The 21940-nt window shown below is 41.1% G+C and overlaps 1 protein-coding gene across 11 annotated transcripts in view; it reads left to right on the top strand.

Annotated features, from left to right (window-relative positions):
* Window positions 1-21940, top strand: part of RBFOX1 (RNA binding fox-1 homolog 1) — a 1983080-nt gene that overhangs the window by 1882564 nt on the left and 78576 nt on the right. For all 11 annotated transcript variants that reach the window (XM_087973167.1, XM_087973163.1, XM_087973172.1 and 8 more), the window contains 2 exons: window positions 13275-13407; window positions 20538-20577. In XM_087973167.1, coding sequence (XP_087829293.1) covers window positions 13275-13407; window positions 20538-20577 — 173 coding nt within the window. The remainder of the gene's footprint in view (window positions 1-13274; window positions 13408-20537; window positions 20578-21940) is intronic.

Raw genomic sequence — 21940 nt, 5'->3', positions numbered from 1 at the left:
CATGCCCTTCCCTTGTAGGCTTAAACGCACTGAACTAATGACCCCCCAAAAACATTAATGCATAAATACCATTATATGATGCCTTTGCAAATGACTTCTTTGTTTCATTCGGTATATAGTTATAGAAGCAGAGGAGAGGAGTTTCGGTTTCGGTTTTAGTTTCACAGCACCAAGCAGCTTTACTACTGTTGTGGTTAGCTGGCAGCAGGTGCAGATGGCTGAGGAGAGCAAGGACTCAGATGAGGGGCCAGGACCATTAGGGAGTGGATTACTGCCTTCAGAGATTGTGGGGGCTGGCAGCAGCGATGAGGAGGTTCCCGAGGAGCCTGTGCCACGTGAATGTGCACGCAGGGCTGCTTGTAGGAAAGAGCAGCTGCAGCAGCACGGGTGACTCGGGAGTAAGGCTGCAAGGTAATGGCCCCTCCTTCAAGAAGATAAAAGCCAGCTGTGAATCGGACGTTCTTTGCAGGAAGCAAAGACGTTTTGAAATTTGAGCCTTGTGGACATTGCAGTATCTTAGTTGGTATTTGAAGACTCTTGTGTTGTGAAATATTTCTAGGTAACCTTATCTGTTATTCTTGGCAGCCTCGCACAGTTTTGCTGAGGCTCGTGCTTATCAAAGTTAATTAGTTTGCAGCAGCCTTTTAACCGGGGATTTGTAAGAATCATTAAAAAGTTTCTGTTCCCTTTGGTTCATGTTTGTTTTATTGGAAAAGGGTTTGGGTCAGAACAAGTACAGAACAGTCGAGCTAAGCCACAGACAGGCTCCTTGCTGTCTCCTGGCTCCCACAGCAAATATTGTTTCAGTTTCCAAACAGCCCTCAACTCTCACACACTGACTGGGTGCTAGCCAGATGAATACCATGGATGCTGGTAGGCAGAGGCAGAAGTTTTTTCACCTTATTTTCCTCCCCCAAAACTAAGCCCGATCACATAGTTTTGTAGCGAAGCACGGGTATCGAGCTAGTTGTATATAAGAAAAGAGCTGTGTGATGGCATAGTGGTGAAGACGCACTCTTCCCACTATGAAGGTTGAAAGTTCAATCCTAGGTAGCGGCAGATATTCTTCTCTCTAAGCACAATTAGTAATTGTCTGCTGTGAACTCCACCTAGGTGACAGGAAGAGCATCCAGCCAGTAAACGCTCAGCTCCATCCAGTTGTCCTGACTGTACCCTGAATTAAAGTATAAAAGGGAGTTGTATATAAGAAAGCCATTGATTTGTACATCCTTCTGATGTAAAACATTCTCTTCATTTATTTTGAAATCAGGCTGAGACAATTACAGTATATCACCCTAAGTTAATCATTTGTGTTTAGTTATCATTTCTCTTCTATAATATGCTTCGTGTGGTAAGAGCCAGAAAGATATTTTTAGACACAACATGGATTTATGTCTATTCCATATTCTCAAAATAGCACATCAAACAAAATGATTTTCAAAATAAATCTATATTAACCTTGACTTTGTCATGTCATAAATAGCTGTACCACCCAAACATCAAATCATGTCCTAACTCCAGTGACCTTCTAATTCTCACCATCACCCACTCTTTTAGCCAAACTAAAGAACAAGCTGTAAACTATAATTTCAAAATAGGTAAATACAAAACTCGTATTTTTTAGCATCTTGTAATGCTTGTGGCTTTTTTTTCCTTGCCTGCCGCCTAAATTTAGATACATCTTTCTTTCACTCTTTAAATGGTACCTCAGTTGTTAAAATAGATATTTTCTAGAACAGAAATAACAATCTGATAAAACATTCATTTTTATCACAGAAATTCTTCTCAGCAATGACAATAGTAATTTTGCCCTTGTTTTCTAACTTCATTCCGTGCCTTAACAAAATGATTTTGAAACAACAAAAAATTCTCTGAATATCTTTTATTCCTAAAGTAGTAATTTTCCCTTTTTGTCTTTATTGGAACATAGCACTAGATAGATAGATAGATAGATAGATAGATAGATAGATAGATAGATAGATAGATAGATAGATAGATAGATAGATAGATAGATAGATAGATAAATAGATAGATAGATAGATAGATAGAGAGAGAGAGAGAGAGAGAGAGAGAGAGAGAGAGAGAGAGAGAGAGAGAGAGAGATTTTATTGTGATAGTCTTATTTACATTCTCTTTTCTTATAAGTCCCTCCCCACTTCCAGGAAGGGAGAAAAGCATAAAAATAAATCACAGCAAAGCACAGTTTGCTTGCTTGTGTTCTGAATGCTCCACCAAGGAACCTGGATTCCCACAACATAAGTCAACATTACACATAAAACGCTGAATTATCTTGTTTTGTGTTTTCTGCTACACAGAAGGTTTTTTTTCCCCCTTTTCTTTTTGTGTCGTGACTTTACAGATTGTTTCTGAGTAGAGAAAGTTTCTTTTTGATGATCTGTAAGCTGCACAGACAGACTTTCCAATTAAAATGGGGAGGTGAATAATTTCAGGCTAAAGGAGATCCATGTAAAGAATGAAATATCTCCCGAAACATTTCAGCCTGGAAGATCAGGAATGGACAACACATTTGGACCTGGAACCTCTTCCAAAAAACAGCAGAACAGGGCGAGGGGGGGGGGAAGTTGCACTTGGTTTCCTATAACTTCAATTCAAATGAAATACAGGTAGTCCTTGACGTACAACACTTCTTTTAGTGATTGTTCAAAGTTACAGTGGCACTGAAAAAAAATGACAATATTTATATTTACAACCATTGGAGCATCCCCATGGTCATGAGATCAAAATTCAGATACTTGCAACTGATCCACATTTATGACCGTTTTGTCAACACATAAAACATTTCTATGCCTGTTTTATAGTTGCCAACAGAAAGGGGAGGGGAAAGGAGTTAGAAAGAGCAGTGCAGCAGTTTGGAATCGAAAGTGCATTCCATTCATAACTATTCCTATTCCTATTCCTATTCCTATTCCATTCCATTCCATTCCATTCCATTCCATTCCATTCCATTCCATTCCATTCCATTCCATTCCATTCCATTCTATTCTATTCTATTCTATTCTATTCTATTCTATTCTATTCATTCATTCATTCTATTCTATTCTATTCTATTCTATTCTATTCCATTCCATTCTATTCTATTCTATTCTATTCTATTCTATTCTATTCTATTCTATTCTATTCTATTCTATTCTATTCTACAATGGGGCAAAGTTCCCTTAACAAACCCTAACCCTAACCCTTTTTATTAGGCTAATGTGAATTCCTACCATTCACATCCAGCAAAGTCCCGGCAAACAGTCTTTCAAGAGTGATTTACAACCACAGACCTTTATCAGGCTTGGAGAATTGCCAGGCCGATAGCTCCCAAGCGCAAGACGCTGTACAAGAAAATACTTGGCAAGGAGTCCTGAACAAATCTTCACCCTAATTAAACAAACTTATTGTCTCCTGCAAACACCACTCCCGTTTCGCTCCTCTTTATTCCCTATGGGAGGGGCCATTCACCATCCACCTGTGCCTTTACTCCCGACTCGACCCTTGTTCCTTAACTGTTCCCTTCTCCTGGCAGCTCTGTGCATGCGCACACTGGGAACAGGCTCCAGCTTTTCTTCTGCCCGCTGATCTCCAACTCCAAAGCTGATAACTGTCTAACGGCCATGGCCCCATCTCTGCCTCCAACGCAGAGCACTCATCAGAGCCTTTCCCAGACTCCAGAACTGGCCCATGATCCTCCCCAACGACCTCACTGTTTGAGTCTGTCACTAGCTCCGCTGGCTGCTTGCAGTCCACAAGACAAACGAGCAGTGCACAGGAGGGCCAGCAGAGAAGAGAGATTCATTCATCGATTGTAGCAACACACCTTTCTTTTGACATATGGCACTGCTGTGCAAATTCAGATCCGAGCTGGAATGCAAGCAATAATTGGCCATTAAGGAGACTGTATGTTTTTACGATTTGGATGGGAAATCTGCTTCCCTGTTGCGTTTAGCATATGCTACTTTTTCATTTTTTTTCTTTGGGCTTCAGAACTTGAAGAGACAGTTTATAATACCAGACTCATCTGGGACATCTCAAATGTTATCTGGATTTTAAGTTTGGGTTGATATATTTGTTTCACCCAGTATATATGTTAAAGTTTATTGCCTGATGTCTCTCCAAGCAATTGTTTACTTCATTTAGTATGAAAATGAGAGCTAAATGTATACGTATAATAATATCATCTGGGATGAATTAGCCCTTGACAGCAGTTCAGGCGTGAACATAATGGTAAGAACTATGTTGGGGGTGTTTATTTTCCCTGTTGCAAATATTCCTCTCTGTTGGCTTATTCAGAACATAGAATAGAGTTGGAAGGGACCTTGGAGGTCTTCTAGTCCAATCCCTTGCCTAAGCAGAAGACCCTATGCCATACTGGACAAATGGCTGTCCAGTCTCTTCTTAAAAACCTCTTTTTCAAAAGGCAAGTGGACTTTCTTGGTTTTTCCTTGAAGACATTTCACTTCTCACCCAAGAAGCTTCTTCAGTTCAACACCCCACAACTTTTAGAGGTAAGCTGTCCCACTGATAATTGTTCTCAATCAGAAAATCCCTTCTTAGTTCTAAGTTGGATCTCTTTGATAAATATTCCATCCATTACTTCTTGTCCTGCCTTCAGCTGCTTTGGAGAATAGGTTGACCCCCTCCTCTCTGTGACAGCCCCTCAATTATTTGAAGATTACTATCGTGTCACTGCTAGTCCTTCTCTTCACTAGACTAGCCATGTCCAGTTCCTGTAACCATTCTTCATATGTTTTAGCCAGGGGTGAGCTCAAACATTTTAGCAAGGGTTCTCTACCCAGTTGCTGGGTGGGGGTGACTATGGTTGGCGTGACCTAGTTGGGCTCCTGCACCATAGTGGAGAAGGGGGCAGTTTTTGCCCTTCCCGGGCTCCGAAGGCTTTCCTTGAGCCTACAGGTGGGCAAAAATGGCCTCCCCGCGCTCTGGGGGATCTCTGGAACCCAGAAACAGACCCATTTCCGACCTTCCCGAACTTCCGGGAGGCCTGTTTTTTACCCTCCATGAGTCTCCACTCACGCTCTGCACTTACCTGCATCCAAAATGGGCCCTGTGGAGACCCCTGGGAGGGGAGGGGAGGGGTGGGCAGGCCCAGCCAGGAGTGGGATTTGGGGATTCTCCAAACTGCACAGAATCTTAGCTAGGGGCTCTCCCAAACCCCTGCGAACCCCCAGCTGCCCCACCCCTGATCTTAGCCTCCAGTGCCCTGATCATCTTGATGGCTATTCTCTGCACTCTTTCTAGAGTCTCAACATCTTTTTTTATATCATAGCGACCAAAACTGGATGCAGTACTCCAAGTGTGGCCTTACCAACGCATTATAAAGTGGTATTAATACTTCACATGATCTTGATTCTATCGCTCTGTTAATGCAGCCTAGGACTGTATTGGCTTTTTTCAACCTGAACTCTGCCTAAATATCTCTGTTCTCAAATTGCAGATTTTGGGTTTTGGTCTATAAAACATCTCTCTTCTTCTGTGTTTTGTCACCCAACTGCATTGTTGGACTTAATTTTAAGGTTGATTATACTATAATCATCTCAGAAGACATGGTATAAATCATAATAGATTAAGGGCTAAATTCAATTTTCTTTGTCATTCTGTCACCGTGGTTCTCTTTAAAATTTTGAGTTGAACAGAACATTTGTAGGTTAACAGGGCACTAAGTTAAATTTTCAGAAACTCTAGTTAAAAGAATTTTGGGCTTAAAGGAGCTGTGTGAACAATTGTCTATATAATTTGCCATTTCTTTGTTCATGCAACATGCTTTAGCAGCATCCTCAGAATTCTAAGCTGGCTACTATGAATCTTGATACACATTAGATTTGGAGGCTAGTATGTTGTGTAAATGCAGATCATTGGTTCATTTGATGGTTCAGGGTATTGTGCAAATCCAGAAGATGGGCTAATTCATGTTACTCATCTTATGTTAATGCATTTGCAAATACCCCAATTCTTGATGGAGAAATACCCTATGAAACACTGGCAGAGTTTACACATTGAACCAGGATATTAACACATCATGGCTAAGCAAATCAGGATATAGACTAATATACTAATTAAGGTCTTCTAGAAGAGGCAGCAATATTATTTTTATTTATTTGTTAAATTTATTTGCTGCCTATCTCAAGGTGGCCCTTTATGATGTTGAAAAGAATAAAATAATACAGAAACATGTATAAGAATTATCTACAATAACAATACAAAGTATAAGCTGTAACTAAAAGAGAGAGGCATATTGATGTTTGAAAGCTGTCCAGATTCATTTCTAAATGAAATGACTGGCATACAGATCTAATAAAAATAATAATAATAAAAAAAAACCTACAGGAAGAACCAGCTAATAGGATCATCCTACTCAGAGGTAAATTGTGCTTTATTTTAATGGTGCTTTCCAGAAAGCTTTTAGATATAGAATTGAAAAAAAATATCACAGTCCTGTACAAAGATAGTGAAATCAAACACAATTTAGTTAAAAAGAGAATATCATTGATTGCAAGCATAAATTTGCAGTCATCTTAGTTAATTAAATCACTGTGGGAGCAATAAATTAAGGCATGTCTACTTTGCTTGCTAAGATTATGGTAATTGTGGCCTATTATTCCAGGAAAAAAAAAGAAAGGGAGACCAGAGGCAGCCCAAAATTAAATTCAGACAATGTATCTGACCCTCTGCACCATTCAAGAACAGAAACGTAACTTCCTATGAAACCTGATAGCAATAGCACTTAGACTTATATATCGCTTCCTAGTGCTTTACTGCCCTCTCTAAGTGATTTACAGAGTCAGCCTCTTGCCCCCAACAATCTGGGTCCCTCATTTTACTGACTTTGGAAGGAGGGAAGGCTGAGTCAACCTTGAACGGGTCAGGATCGAACTGCTGACAGAATGCAGTACTGCAGGCTAATTCTGCCACTGCCGACATTGGGCAGAATTAGCCTGCAGTACTGCATTCTAACCAGGAAAGAAAGAAAGAAAGAAAGAAAGAAAGAAAGAAAGAAAGAAAGAAAGAAAGAAAGAAAGAAAGAAAGAAAGAAAGAAAGAAAGAAAGAAAGAAAGAAAGAGGGAGGGAGGGAGGGAGGGAGGGAGGGAGGGAAGGAAGGAAGGAAGGAAGGAAGGCAGGCAGGCAGGCAGGCAGGCAGGCAGGAAGGAAGGAAGGAAGGAAGGAAGGAAGGAAGGAAGGAAGGAAGGAAGGAAGAGCAATAGCAATAGCCCTTAGACGTATATACTTCTTCCTAGTGCTTTCCACCCCTCTCTAAGTGGTTTACAGAGTCAGCCTCTTGCCCTCAACAATCTGGGTCCTCATTTTACCCACCTCAGAAAGATGGAAGGCTGAGTCAACCTTGAGCCCTGGTGAGATTTGAACTGCCAAATTTCAGTCAGCTGGCAGTCAGCAGAAGTAGCTTGCAGTACTGCACACTAACCACCGCACCACTGAGGCTGATCTTTCCACCGATAATCACAAACTTCTATCCATCTAACAAAACCACTCCAAATAATTGAGGGCCCACCACAATTATATTTAGATCCCAAAGACAGAATTAAACAAACACAGACCTTATTCCGTGAACAGAAGTCTACTGATAAAACATGAAGGTCACTCCCATGTTTAGTATTCTACCTTCCCATCCCTCTGTCCAGTCCTCTGGCCACCCATAAAGTGATTAAATTCAGATTACTCATTTTCAAGATGATCAACAAAATTAAAACGCTAAGAATAAAATACAAGCTGGGATTTGGTTTCTTGGGGGCAATTTTCCCCTATTATTTTCCCTTGCCCTCTTCTAGTTAGGCTTTGTGTATGTGCGACAAATAGGACTATTAAGAGAAAGCCATTCATTCAATATACAGGGCTTAATTATTTTGGAAAGTGTTACTGACTGAACCGGATATGAGTTTGAAGAATCCAAATACCAGGAAATTTTATATTTAAATACTCTTATGTGCTCATCCTTCCATCCGGTTGCTTGAGCCACGGAGGTGCAGTGGTCAGACTGCAGTATTGCAGGCTACTTCTGCTGCCTGCCGGCTGCCTGCAATTTGTCAGCTTGAATTTCACCAGGCTCAAGGTTGACTCAGTCTTCCATCCTTCTGAGGTGGGTAAAATGAGGAGCCAGATTGTAGGGGACAATATGCTGACTCTGTAAACTGCTTAAAGAGGGCTCTAAAGCAGGGGTGTCCAACCTTTCACCTTCCCTGGGCCACATTAGAAGATGAAAATTTGGTTTGGGCCTCACATAATTAAATTAAATAATTAATTAAATTAAAAAATTAAATTAAATTAAATTAAATTAAATTAAAAAATTAAATTAAATTAAATTAAATTAAATTAAATTAAATTAAATTAAATTAATAAAATAATAAAATAATAAAATAATAAAATAAAATACAATTATTATTTATTATTTATTATTAATTATTTATTAAAAATTATTTATTTTTTATTTTATAATTTTCTGGCCAAATTTTGCGGGGGGCGAGGGGGGGAAGAAAGCTCGCCCGCCTCGCGCCTACCTCTCCTTCTGCAAATGCAGCAGCGGTGGCGGCGGCGGCGGGGGCAGAAGCAGCAGCGGCGGCGGTGGCGGGGGGGCAGAAGCAGCAGTGGCGGCGACGGCGGGGGGACAGAAGCAGCAGCGGTGGCGGCGGCAGCGGCAACAGCAGGAGGTGGCGGGTGGGCCTTTTGGGCTGCGGCTGCCTGTCTTTTCTGTTGCTCGCCTCGCCCCGCCTCTCCTCCTCCTCCTCGCTGGATCTTTCATGAAGGTTGGGATGGGCGTTGGGCCGCATTACGAGGCAAACTGGGCCGCATGCGGCCCGTGGGCCGCGGGTTGGACAAGCCTGCTCTAAAGCATTGTGAAGTGGTATATAAGTCTAAGCGCTATTGCCAGGGGTGGGATTCTACAGGTTCGCACCTATTCACTAGAACCGGTTGTTAACATTCAAGCAGTTCGGAGAACTGGGTGTTAGAAGAAATTACTGGCCTAATCCTGTAAGGAAGGCAGGAAGGAAACATTCTGGGGTTGCTTACAGAAACTGCCTCTCCGTTAACCCTTATTACATTCTTGGCAGGACTAGACTTCCTGTCTCAGGAACATCTCTAGAGTTATTTCCCCTCCTTTGCTGGTACTTTTCTTGTGTGGAGTGACCATTCAAAGTTACAATGGCACTGAAAAAAAGTGACTTATGACTGTTTTTCACACTTACGACTGTTGCAGCATCCCCACAGTCATGAGAGGCCAGGCGAGGAGATGCGTGCCTCAATGTGAGTGATGTTGAGTTGTCCACACCCAGACAGTCACATGACCACCAAGCCATGCCCACCAACTAAGCCACGCCCACAGAACCGGTTGTTAAAAAATTTGAATCCCACCCCTGGTTATTGCTATAGGAGCCATGGCAGCGCAGTGGTTATAATGCAGTATTGCAGGCTAACTCACAGATTGAGGTTCAGTCCTGTCCAGCTCAAAGTTGACCCAGCCTTTCAGTTCTCAAAGTTGACCTTTCCCTTCCAGTTCTGCAGAGAATTTAGCTAATCTAATCAATTAAAAAGAAACTTTGTAGAACTTTTGCATGAATTAGAACTTCCTAATTAATCACAGCATTTCGATTCAGACAAAATGTTTGTTGACTCTGAGGTAATTTTACACCTTGACATAAAAGTAAAAGTCATTCATGAAAGTCCATGGGACAAAACAGATACAAATTTGCGTTACCTTTGAACCATTTTGTTTTATAAACATATCTTTTTTAAAATTTCATTTGTACATTTCCTGACTTTGAGCAACTCTCACCACTGTAAATGATATGATGAACGATTGAGGGAGCTAGGTATGTCTAGCCTATTGAAGAAGAAATAGGGTAGACATAGTAGCTATCTTCCAGTACTTGAAGGACTGGAACAAAGAAAAGTGAATTGACTTATTCTCCAAAGCACCTGATGGCAGGACAAGAGGAAGCTTATCAAGAATAGATCCAACCTAGAATCAGTGAGAAATTTCCTGACAGTGAGAACAATTAATCAATGCAATAGCTTGCCTCCTGGAATTGTGGGAGCTCCATCAATGAAAGTTTTCAAAAATAGACTCGACAACCAGGATCATATAAGGTCTCCTGTCTTGAGCAAAGGATTGGACTAGAATACCTCCAGCTCCCTTCCAGCCCTATGATTCTATTTTCTATATGAAAATAAAAATAAAAATAAACCGAATTATGTTAGATTTCACTGCAGTGGGAAGAGAGGTCAGGATCTATGTTCTTCGTCTGCCTCCTGTCTGAGTCCAATTTAAAAGTGTCTAGGTCCTTCCTGTGAAAGTTAGGGCTTCACATCATCATGTTTATGATGGAGGAGATTTTTATGAGGAAAAAGTTAACAATCTGATTGTTTTGACCCAGCTCCCCAAACACGACAAACTCTCTGACGTGAACTCAAAAGATTCCTTTATTAGGAATGCTGGCAGCCCCGGCAAAAAGTTTCTCTTGCAGGTTAACAACCAGAAGATGAATAGTTGTCTGCCACACATATTCATTTCTGCCCCCTGCCTTTTATCCCCAGAGCTGGGGTGGGCCTCATTAGCAGCAGTAGCTCTTCCTTCCCAAGGACCGACTCATAGATTTCCACTGCTCTCCTCTCCTCTCCTCTGTCTTCTGCGCTGGACCCAGCTGCCCCTCCTCTTTCTCATCAGCCACCTCTAGACCTGGGGCTGTTGATTTTCTATCTGAGGGCTGACAGACAGCCTAGGCTCCTCCCCTCCCCCCCCATCTCTCTGACAGCTCCATTCCCTCTTCCCCCTCGGAGTTCCCAGGCTGCTTTGATGCTGATCCTGACTCCCATGCAACCAACAGGTCGCAACACTGATGCTGGATCAGTCTGTCGCCAATGCAAAGAGCAGACAGAAAGTATATCTCTCAGCCTGTCAGGTTTTTGTTACACTTCTACAGTTCTTCTAATGAAGAAACACTTCGTCCTAGGAACAAGTCTTTCAAGCCCCTGATTAGTAAGATTTATGATCAAGAATGTTTAAGGCAACAACAGGAGAGTTCTGGAGAGAATTATATTTTGAAATAAAATATATATATATCTGTAGGCAGAGGATTCTCTGGTGTGTTTTTTTTCTAGTGCTTCTTTGAAATAAAAAAAGAGGGGGAGGTTTGCCTCTGGTGAACGTGAGTGACCTCCACCTATTGATTGTTTTAGAAATGGTTGCTAGACTCCTTTTCAAGGTGAGAAATGGCTCTCAAGGTGCCCCAAAGAGATTTTTAGCCTTTTATGTAGAATGGGAAGGGGGGGGAAGGATGCAAAGAGTATGAATATTGATTATTACAAACAGAGTTGCACTTGATACCAGCAGTTTCTGGACTTCTTTCGTAATGGTTTCTGAACTCTTCTGTAATAAGTCACTGATCAGAAGTTTCCAGATTCATATCTTCTCCTTTTCCTTCTCCTCCTCCTCCTCCTCCTCCTCCTCCTCCTCCTCCTCCTCCTCCTCCTCCTCCTCCTCCTCCTCCTCCTCCTCCTCCTTCTCCTTCTTCCTCCTACTCCTCCTCTCCTTCTCTTTCTCCTGCTCCTTCTTCTTCCTCCCTCCTCCTCCTCCTCCTTCTCCTTCTCCTTCTTCCTCCTCCTCCTCCTCTCCTTCTCTTTCTCCTGCTCCTTCTTCTCCTCTCCTCCTCCTCCCTTTCTCTCTCTCTCTCCTCCTCCCTCTCCCTCTCCTCCTCCTCCTCCTCCTTCCTAGTGTATTTCTGCAAATGCTGAGTCCACTTTTCATATCATTGAATGCCACTCATTCCCAGATTCATGTGTGTCTGTTTAATTAGTTTCAGACTAGCCAGCCAGGTAGAAAACCTGATTCCTGTTCTACTCATTTTTTCAGCCACTTTAAACCAAATATGAACTAGACAGCTCTTTAACTAAAGGATGCCTTCAAATAAAAGAACTACATCAAATCTTCATGTTAGTTTACTGACCAACACTTATAGTTCAGCCTATATTCTATGGTGAAATTAGAATTATTAGCACAAAGCTGTAAATATATCACTGGGATCCACATGTAAAGATTACAGTTAATATTAATAGATTCAGATGTAGTACAATGACATTCATGTAGAGACAATTTGCTAAGAGTTGCCTTCAATGATATGAGTGGCTTTGTTTGCTTGCTAAATGTATTTAGCCCCCAGCTCACATTAACATGACTCCAAGTGGCTTACAACATTTAAAAATACACCATATAATAAAATGTGATTTAAAAAAACACTCAAACACACACACCCTTTTCATTCCACCCAGTAAACCACTGAAGCCCATGCATCTTAAACTCCACAAGGTTGGAGCTGAAGTCCATACATCTTAAAGTCCACAAAGTTGAGAAACAGTGGTCTACTGAGTGGAAACGACATACACCAGCTTTGTCCTACTCATCCCATCTGGAATTTGTTTCATCCCCAATTCAGGCCAAACAAAACAGGCCATCTTCAACTTCTACCAAACTGCAATCAATCCAAAGATCTATCAGAACCCAAAAATATGTTAATGAAAACTCAGACATCCAGGCCTAAAGTATCTAAAAGGTTGAATCATGGCAACTGGACCAAAATTTGCTCCAGTTGTCATCATTTGACTGTCAGGGTTCTGGTGATTGCCTTAATTAAATCATGAGCCTCGAGCCAAGCTTCAAAAGAATCCAAAAGATTTTTTAGGAGCAACATGACAGCATTAACCTAAATGAAGCCAACTCTGGCATATGTAATTTATAGTCACCTGAGACCCTGTTTCCCCCCTCCTGCCTGGGTGTTTCATAAATCAGATTCTCCAATGAAGCACGTTCATCTACAATGAAGGATTTTCGCAGGCAGAAGATCTGGTAGCCTAGCTACAATCTTTGTAAGATAAGCGTGGAATGTACTTCTGGTTTCAAACTGCCATAATGCTCCTTCAGATCCCTACCCTTGTGTATGGCAACTCAAAAACAGGCATAGGAATGTTTTACGAGTTGACATTGACCTTTCAGAATCCAAAAATGGTTTTGTGCTGGGTTTAAAACCAAACCTTTTCTTCCCTAGGTAACACACCACACCTTATTCTTTCCTTCCATTGTTAATTTGAGAATATGACAAATTTGAGAAAGCAGACTTCAATTGGGAAAAGCCTATTGCTCTTCAAAAGGTTAAGCCTGAATTATGTTGGATGCTGAACGATGCAGCATTTTCTCCTTTCGGAAACAGAAGGAGAAAGTATCAACCACCTGTTGCATTTTTGTCTTTGTTTAGTGCCGGGGTTCCCGTATCCAGCTGCAACTGCAGCTGCCGCATACCGAGGGGCCCACCTTAGAGGCAGAGGTCGCACCGTCTACAACACGTTTCGAGCTGCAGCGCCCCCACCTCCGATTCCAGCTTATGGCGGGTAAGTTGCTGTAGCCCTGGGTTTCTTCAGCCTGTTGCTCTGCGGTTTCCATCTTCTAACTTCCCACAGGGGGGAGGCAAGGGGAAGGGGAAAAAAAGGCAATCAAGCCTTCATGAATACCAGGTGCGACCATTTTGTCTCGCCAGTATGCCGCCAATCTCCGTTGCCTGAAGTGGATCACCTTGCACACAGGGGTTGACAAATGATAGTAATTTGCCCTGTCATGCTTGGTGGCTTTCAAGCATTTTGTGCGTCCCATGTCATTATGCAAATTCCCCTTGAGAAGGAATGCCAGGGAGAGGAAACACATGGGAGCAGAGCTGTGTTGGAGGGAGATGGCAAACATCTGGTTCTTTGAGGAGGTGGAATCATATTTTAAATCTATTTTTGAGAGGGAGGGAAGCGAAAATTTGACTTGTAACCCAGAAGAATTTAATACATTGATACGGTAAAATGATGGCTACATAAAAAGCTTGTATGTGCTTTAAGCTTAATGCTTGTGGAGAACTGTCCAACCAAACACATAAATTATTGGGGGAAAGAATAGATGTTGTGCTTATTGTTGCTTAAAATGGCACACATGTATTTCTCCAATACAATAAAATGTTTATTCACTCCACTAGGAGATTAAGGAGAAGGCAACCCCCAACCGGGTAGGGATCTCCAAATTTGGCAATTTTGAAACTTGTGAATTTCAACATTTCCTCAGCATTTCCATGTTGTCTGAGGAATTCTGGGAGTTGAAGTCCACAAATCTTAAAGTTGTCAAGTTTAGAGACCCCCTGCAATAGGACACAAACTATTAGAGACGACCTGCTCCAGAAGTAGATGAACCAACCATAGAAAATTTAGCCCATTCCTCTTAGGCTTTTCTTTGTCCTCTATCCATTTCTTAAAGCATGCCAATCGGGGCAAAATATAGAGAATTACCATCTCTATCTTTCTTGAAACAGAAGCATAAGTCTGGAGAGAAGTTAGTTTTGCTCACTTGCAAAGTGTATCCCAAGCCATGGCAGTAATAGGACAGCAGATCAATTGTTACAGTCCTCCCTTTTCCTCTTTCCTTCTTTTGAATTTCAAAAAGAATACCTCTGTGAAATACAGTGGCTGGTCAAATCATTGATCTTCCACTGCTGAAGGTAAATTTGATTCTGAGACTCTCCACTCAAACCTAGTCAAGTGATCTAAGGGGCAAGGAATGATCCAATCATTGTAAAAAGAGTGTAAATCTATTTGCAACAGTTTCATAGGACAAAATTAACAGAAGAAACAATGAAACATAAGGAAGACTCCATTTCAAAGCTTAGGAAAACTCCATATAAACCTGAAATTGTTGTTTTTCACACTGTCTGAAAGGGTGCATCAAAATATATCAATAGGCAGTCTCAGACAATCTGCTAGTTCCATATTATTCATTGATAGTTGGAATTTTGACTTATCTATATTTGTTAATCTAAAAAATCCTTGTTTCTAAACAAGTCAAGTAAATGCGAGACTACATACTTATTTTATTCTCCTCCCATTTTATCATGGTTCAGCTAAGCTTAGAAAACAATGGTCAGAAATCTACCCAAACTTTTGAAAAATGTTGTTCTGACTTTATCCTCGTTATGGCTGCCCATACTTTCCCTACTTATATTTACAAGGACTACAGGTGGTCCTTGACTTATGAGCATCATAGAGCCTGCCCATCACAATCGTAAGTCATGACTGCCATAAAACAGATCATCCATGTGACCAACCTGATCTGATGACCTTTATTGCAACAGCTGTTAAGTGAATATCAAGGTCTTAAGGCCAATGCTAAGTTGTAAAATTAGTAAACAGCTTGTTTGTTGTGAGCCACTTATGCTGAAAACCAGAAGTAAATGCCAACAACTTGACTATGGTGGGGGATGGGCAGCCATCAGAACTTCAAAACCAGGTGATAAGTGCACCTGGGGAGATCTATCATAACTTTGAACAGTCGCTAAGCAACTGTAAGAGACGACCAGACTGAGTCCAAGAGAGAGAGCTTAAATACCTCATCAACCTCAAGTCCCTTCATGCCGACAAGAGATCTAAGTCCAGCCCATCATGAATTCCTTATCCTCCACTATTAGTAGTCCAGATTCTTGTAGAGAGCTTTAACATACAACAAATCTTTATACTCATCTGAAGTGTCTGGATTTTCTGATTTCCCTGGTGCTTGAGAACAACTGGTTATAAGTGGAGGACTATCTTTAGAGACAAGGGGAAGTGGTGGGTCAGTGGCTAAGATGCAGAGCTTGACAATCAGAAAGGTTGGCAGTTTGGCGGTTCAAATCCCTAGTGCTGCGTAACAGAGTGAGCTCCCGTTACTTGTCCCAGGTTCTGCCAACCTAGCATGTAAAAATGCAAGTAGAAAAATAGGGACTACCTTTGGTGGGAAGGTCACAGCGTTCCATGCGCCTTTGGCATTTAGTCATGCCAGCCACATGACCACGGAGACATCTTCAGATGTCTGCTGCTTTTCAGCTTTGTAACGGAGATGAACACTGCCCCCTAGAACTGGAAACGACTAACACATATGTGTGAGGGGAACCTTTACCTTTATCTTCAGGGAGGTGATATTGATTTTGATTGTGACTGATTTGGAGAGGTTGTGTGTGTTCAATCTTCCCAATAATAAATTCTTAAAACAGTCTTTCTTTTTTTCCAAGTAGGATACTTATCTTGAGTTAGAAGAAAGCCATTTTAGCGAATGGAGAACAGATGTACAATTATTCTACTGGAAAAAAAGCACTGTTTGATGGAATGTTGAGAACAGTTGCAAAATATAATGACATAATATACAATATGTTGTTTTCAGAATTATATTCCATCATTTTTTTCTGTTGCATTTGTTTTTTCTCGCACATACATAAAATCAGGATCGGAAGATGCTTTCGGTCCCAACCGAGAAGAACTTTTTTTATGGCTTGCCATTAATCCTGGACTTTAGGAGAAAGAGAGATAGTGATCTATCAGTTTTTCAGACAAATACACGCATTATTTCTTTCCATCAAACTTTCTGTGAATAATAAAAAAGAATACTTCTTTATTGTTCTATAAAACTTTTCTACACAGACAGGTTTTGGAAAACAATTTTTCACAGAGAGAGAATCAAATTCCTAAAACTCTCTGTGTGTTTTTTTTTAAAAAAAAATTCTTAAAATGGGTTTCTGACTAATTCTCTCATGTGAATCCCACAGAAATATCCTGTGCTGTACATTTTTTTTTTCCTCCAGAAAATAAATAGGCTGAGAACCACATGTTTTATATTCTTAGGGTACTTCTATATTGACTCCAAGGCTCAATGTGTTGAACGCAATTCAAGACACCAGAACAGAGGATCGGATAACAACTAGCAGATTGAAATTAAAAGGAAAAAACATTCAGGGTGAACCTTAAGTTTTCCTGAAGTCCTCTTCAAGGCCATCTTGTGTCTCTTGATGATAGGACGGTCCTCAAAATTGAATTAACAATGATGTGTGCTTCCCAACAATAAGAGCTCTGAGATAATGGAAGCTCAGAAGACTTGAGTCTCGTCCTGGTGACCAACCCTGATTGGATCTTGCAACCCTATACTGGGACAATATGAACATTTGCCTTCATTCTTGAGAAACACTGTTTTAGTCCATTCCTGTACAAAGCAAAGGGTTGGACAAGATTACTTAAAAGATGTTTCCAAGTCATTCCATTCTCTGACCAGGTCCCACCCCTCCATTAGACAGTTGAATCACTTTAGATAGCAAATGTTGTGAGGCAAAGAAGGGGAGATCATGCTTAAGCTGAGACTGTGTGGGCTAGAATGATTACTTAGACCCTCCAGAAGGCAGTTCCACAGCTAGTATGAATTAAGAATCAATTATCAGTTCAGGTGAGTTTTATTTGTGGAGTAAAAGTGTGAAGGACATTATCCTGCCCTGGCTAGGCAAGACAGCTGGAAATTCTAGATTGTATCTATCAAGTACTCAGTGGAAATAGCTGGATTAATCTGAAATCTTCAGGACCAAGCCAGTTCTTCTCCTTTGCTTTGAATTCACAATAAAACTAATAATAGTTGCATTCACAATTGTTAACATGTATTAAAAAATACCCTACGCCCTGCTTGCCCTTGGTACTCTCTGAACTGGCTTGTTTCCTTGCAAACTTTTTGATACCAAACCACATAACTTCATCAGTGCTATCAGGAGTGGGGTTTGCTCTCACATGATATGCTAGAGGCCACTAATATATAGCCACTAGCCACTAATACATAAAATGAGAGAAAACTCCACTCCCTGCTAGCAGTGATGTTACCTACCCTATTTCCCCCAAAATATGACCTACCCTGAAAGTAAATCCTAGCTTGATTTTTACTGGTTCACCCAATATAAGCCCTACCCCCCAAAATAAGCCCTAATGAAAATCCCACCCACTCCAGGGTGCACGGGTAAAAATTAAGCTAGGGTGGGGATGTGGGGTGGAGCTGCCCTATTACTTACCTTTGGACAGTTGTAGCCAGGCCTCACACACCCTGACATCTGCCTTGCCAGCTCATTTCTTCTGCAGCTGGCAAGGCTGGCAAGGCTTTCCTGAAGGCCTATGGAGCTGATAACAGATCGATCTGGAGCTCTGTTATTGGCTGCAAAGGCCTTCAGGAAAGCCTTGCTACAAATATTCTCTTCTATTGGCATTTGTGTATAAACACAGAGCAAACCTCACGCTCTTCTAGCACTGATAATGTTACTTAATTGTGTAATGAAATGTTGCAAGAAAAGATCCAAGCTCAAGAGACCACCAAGCACCCCCATTTCAATCCCGATCTACAAATATTCTCTTCTATCTGCCTATATCCATTTCATCCATAGGTGAAATATTTTTTTTTTCCTCTGCCCAAATTAGACCTTCCAAGATTGACGTCAGCTCTTTGAAATATGCAGGGCCACGAAACAGGCAAACCAGGGATTTCAGAAATGATCTTTATTCTTGTGAGGTAAAATAAGAGGGTCTTCAAAGTCTATCAAAGGTTCTCTCTACACCATTTTTCCCCCAACCAAACCAGGGCAGGATCAGTTAGAGCTTAATTATCTTGCTTATATAGAGTTTCTTTCTCAGGCTTTCCTTCAGGACCAAGTTATCTTCTCTGAAAGTCTCCTCATAATGGTCACTCAGGTTTTTTTCACCAGCCCCATGTCCTGGTCTGTATTCTTTCACATAATCTCCCTACTGCCATTTTTCATCACAACGGCATCCCGTTGAGGTAAATTTGGACGAGTGAGAATGACTGGCACAAATATGTCAATTCAGTGGCTGAGGAGAGAATTAAACTTGGATTTAATTGCTTTCAGAACACATCATGTAATTACGTTTTCCCCGGATTCATTTGAAGCAGCCCTTTCATGCAAATATTTGGGATGGATGGCGGTGCAGATTATTAGAACCGAGTGCTTGAATTGCTACCAAGAGACCTTTGCAACTCTGCATTTCAGGGGAATAATTTGGGAGAAAAATACAGAAAAGTTCTCTTTATCACAACTGGTCTTTTTGACAAATAAATTCCTGTTATGAAAGACATTCAATATTCCTTAGAACACAACTTGAAATACAAGTTTAAACAAATTCTAGACAAGTGAAAACCCAGCTTCTTCCAGCTGAAGATATTCAGTTAGGTCCTTTCATCTTTCCCATCCTGCATAATGATCTGAGGTGACACCAACAAAGATGTGTAAAAGTATGTTTCCCTGTGCAAAATAAAAAGGGTTGCTAAGAGTTGGAAGAGGGTGGTATCACTCCGTCTGGTACAGTGGTGGTCTTACGCTACCAGTTCAGCTGAACCGGTAGTAAAAAAATAGCCTCGGATGATCAGCTGAGAGGAGGGAAAAAATGGACAATCAGCCGAGTGGAGAAAGCATAGAAAAGCGCAGGATCGGCCCTCACGCTCATCCCTGCACTTTTCTCTTCTTTATCCTCTCAGCTGGTGTGGGGAAAGCTGCGTGCATGCGTTAGATGTGCGTGCACATGCACATGATCACCAAACCGGTAGTAGAACAGGTAGGATCCCACTGCTGTTCTGGTACCACAGTGTTATGGAATAGAGTACAGGTAGTCCTTCATTTACAACAGTTTATTTGGTAATCTCACAAAGTTACAACAACCCTGACAAAAAAGTGACCCATGACCATTTTTCACACTGTTGTAACATTTTTTTTCACAACCATTGCAGCATCTCCACGGTCACGTAATTGAAATTCAGACACTTGGCAACTGATTCATATTTATGACCCTTGCAGTGTCCCAGGGCCACGTGATCCCCTTTTGCGACCTTCTGACAAAAGCAAAGCCAACCAGATTCCCTTAATGATCTTGTTGAAAAAATTAATAACTGCAGTGATTCACTTAACAATTGCATCAAGAAAGGTTGCAAAATGGGGAGGAAGAATCACTTAATCACTATTTCACTTAGCAACAAAATTGTTGGGCTTAATTGCTGTCATACGTTGAAGACGACCTGTACAAACAACCAATCATCTGGTGTCCGACACAAGTGATAACATCACGACTGGCATCTAGGCTAGTGAAGAATGTTTTGGATCTCATTAGCTTCCCCTTATGACTCAGCTTCGTTGCCACCTACGAAGGGGTTTCTTCTATCTAGAAATGGAGCAATTGTTGTGCTGGAATGGCAAAGCAGGCTGGGGTATTGCCTCTGCAATGACCTGTAAAGTTTGGGGAAGTTAATTTAGATCAGGGTGTCAAACTCAAGGCCCAGGGGCCGGATCTGGCCTACTGTAGAAATATCTGAAACTCAGAGGTGAAAATCCTAACTTGATATATTGAAAGATGTAACACCCCGGCATAGGTGTCACTTTACTTTCTTCTGAAGAGAAGAAGAAAAAGAACAAGGAACTTTCAGACCCCATTTTAGATCTGGAAAGGGTGCCTCACCTTATGTAAATTCTATAATGTATCTATATATCCTTATATATTCTTTGTCTGCATTTCGGTTTGTTTGTTTTTTCTTTCTTTCCTGTTCCGTTGTTGTTCTTGTGCTATGACTAACCTCAAGAGTTTCAGGGATTGATAGCATCTGCATGTGGAAATGCACTAATATGAATGTTTTTTTCTTTGTGTGTACATCTTTCCAGTGTTGTTTACCAGGATGGATTTTATGGTGCAGACATTTATGTAAGTATGAATTGATGTGCATGCTGTCTGTAGCACCTACATTGCTGGAACCATTTTTTGCTTTTGTTTTTCTTACTTCTTACGTTTGCTGCATTACGCTTTGGCTCTGTCTGCCTCCATGTTGCCATGTTTGGAAATTTAATCGGAAGGGTTACTGAGGATGGAATAACTCGGTGTTTTGTGGCATCAATTGCCATCTGGGTGCATTCACTTCCCGGGGGGGCTGTAAAAGGTCCAGTGGGTGAATCTGAGCTTGGATTGGCCACATGTTCTCATCTGGAAAGGCTCCTATATCCAGAAGGGCAAAGGATAAATCAGAAAGATCAAGCATCCCACTCCATTACTTCATTTCCATGCCAGCCCTGCTATCTTCCTAGATCTCAGGATGCTTTAATTTTGATTTGCCTCGCAATTTTTCAGCAGATGACCAACTGTTGGATTAGAAAGAGAGGCACGCCATTCACACCATTGCTGCTCCTTGCTCCTTCCCCTACTCTTTCAGTCGGCAGTCATACATCTTCAGAAGAAGAGTTGTCCATCAGCTTCCCTTTGGCTGAACCTCAGCTATTGCAACCTCCTTCCTTCTCTATTCTTCACCTATGTTTCAGAAAGCCAAAAGCTACTCGTTGGCTCATTGGATTAGGAGACCCAGTTGACAATTCTTAAATTGAAGAGCTAGAACTCCTGGCGGGGACCAATAATAAAAAATTGTTTATCCTTCATGGGTCAAGGAAACATTTATGGGACACAGAAAAATCATGATGAAAAAGTAACTCAGTGGGCAAGCTTGCAACCATGGGGCTCTGTTTCATCTTGTTTAAAGACATTAATAAAATATTTTGGATAGCAATCAGCTAGGTCCTCAGCTGGGCTACTGTAAATGTAGTTTATATTATATTTATGGGTAATTAAATAGTATCCCCCTTCACAAGAAAGATAAATTCTCCTTCAGTCAAGCAAAATAAACTGCAAAACTCTGTAAGTCCTCTTTCTATACCAGACACAGGTTTAAAAGCAGTGACATTTGTTTGGAGAATGGGGGGGGGGGGGATCAACAAAGTCCAAAAAGTGGGTGTAACCCAACAAAGCCCCACCCATTTTGCATGAGATATTAAAAGTCAAAATAATTATTGATGCTTAGGACATCCCTGGATAAGTTCTTCCTAAATCCTCTGCAGTGTCTTTCCTAACACAAGTATTACCCCAAATTAACTTATTTTTAAAGGTCCAGAATTTCCTAAGGTTGTGAGATTTCTCAAGTTTTATATCTCGTGGATGTGCATCCATCACAGAGGCTTCAAAGTGATGGCAATACATAGAACAGAAAATAGCACTCTCCCCTATGTCAATTTCAGTCATTGGT

The sequence above is a fragment of the Notechis scutatus genome, chromosome 12 (assembly GCF_049901735.1).
Source record: "Notechis scutatus isolate UNSWTSFEM ecotype Mainland chromosome 12, rNotScu1.2, whole genome shotgun sequence".
Lineage (NCBI taxonomy): Eukaryota > Metazoa > Chordata > Lepidosauria > Squamata > Elapidae > Notechis > Notechis scutatus.
Note: the sequence above shows the minus strand (reverse complement) of the source record. Positions and strands in the feature narration are given on the sequence as shown.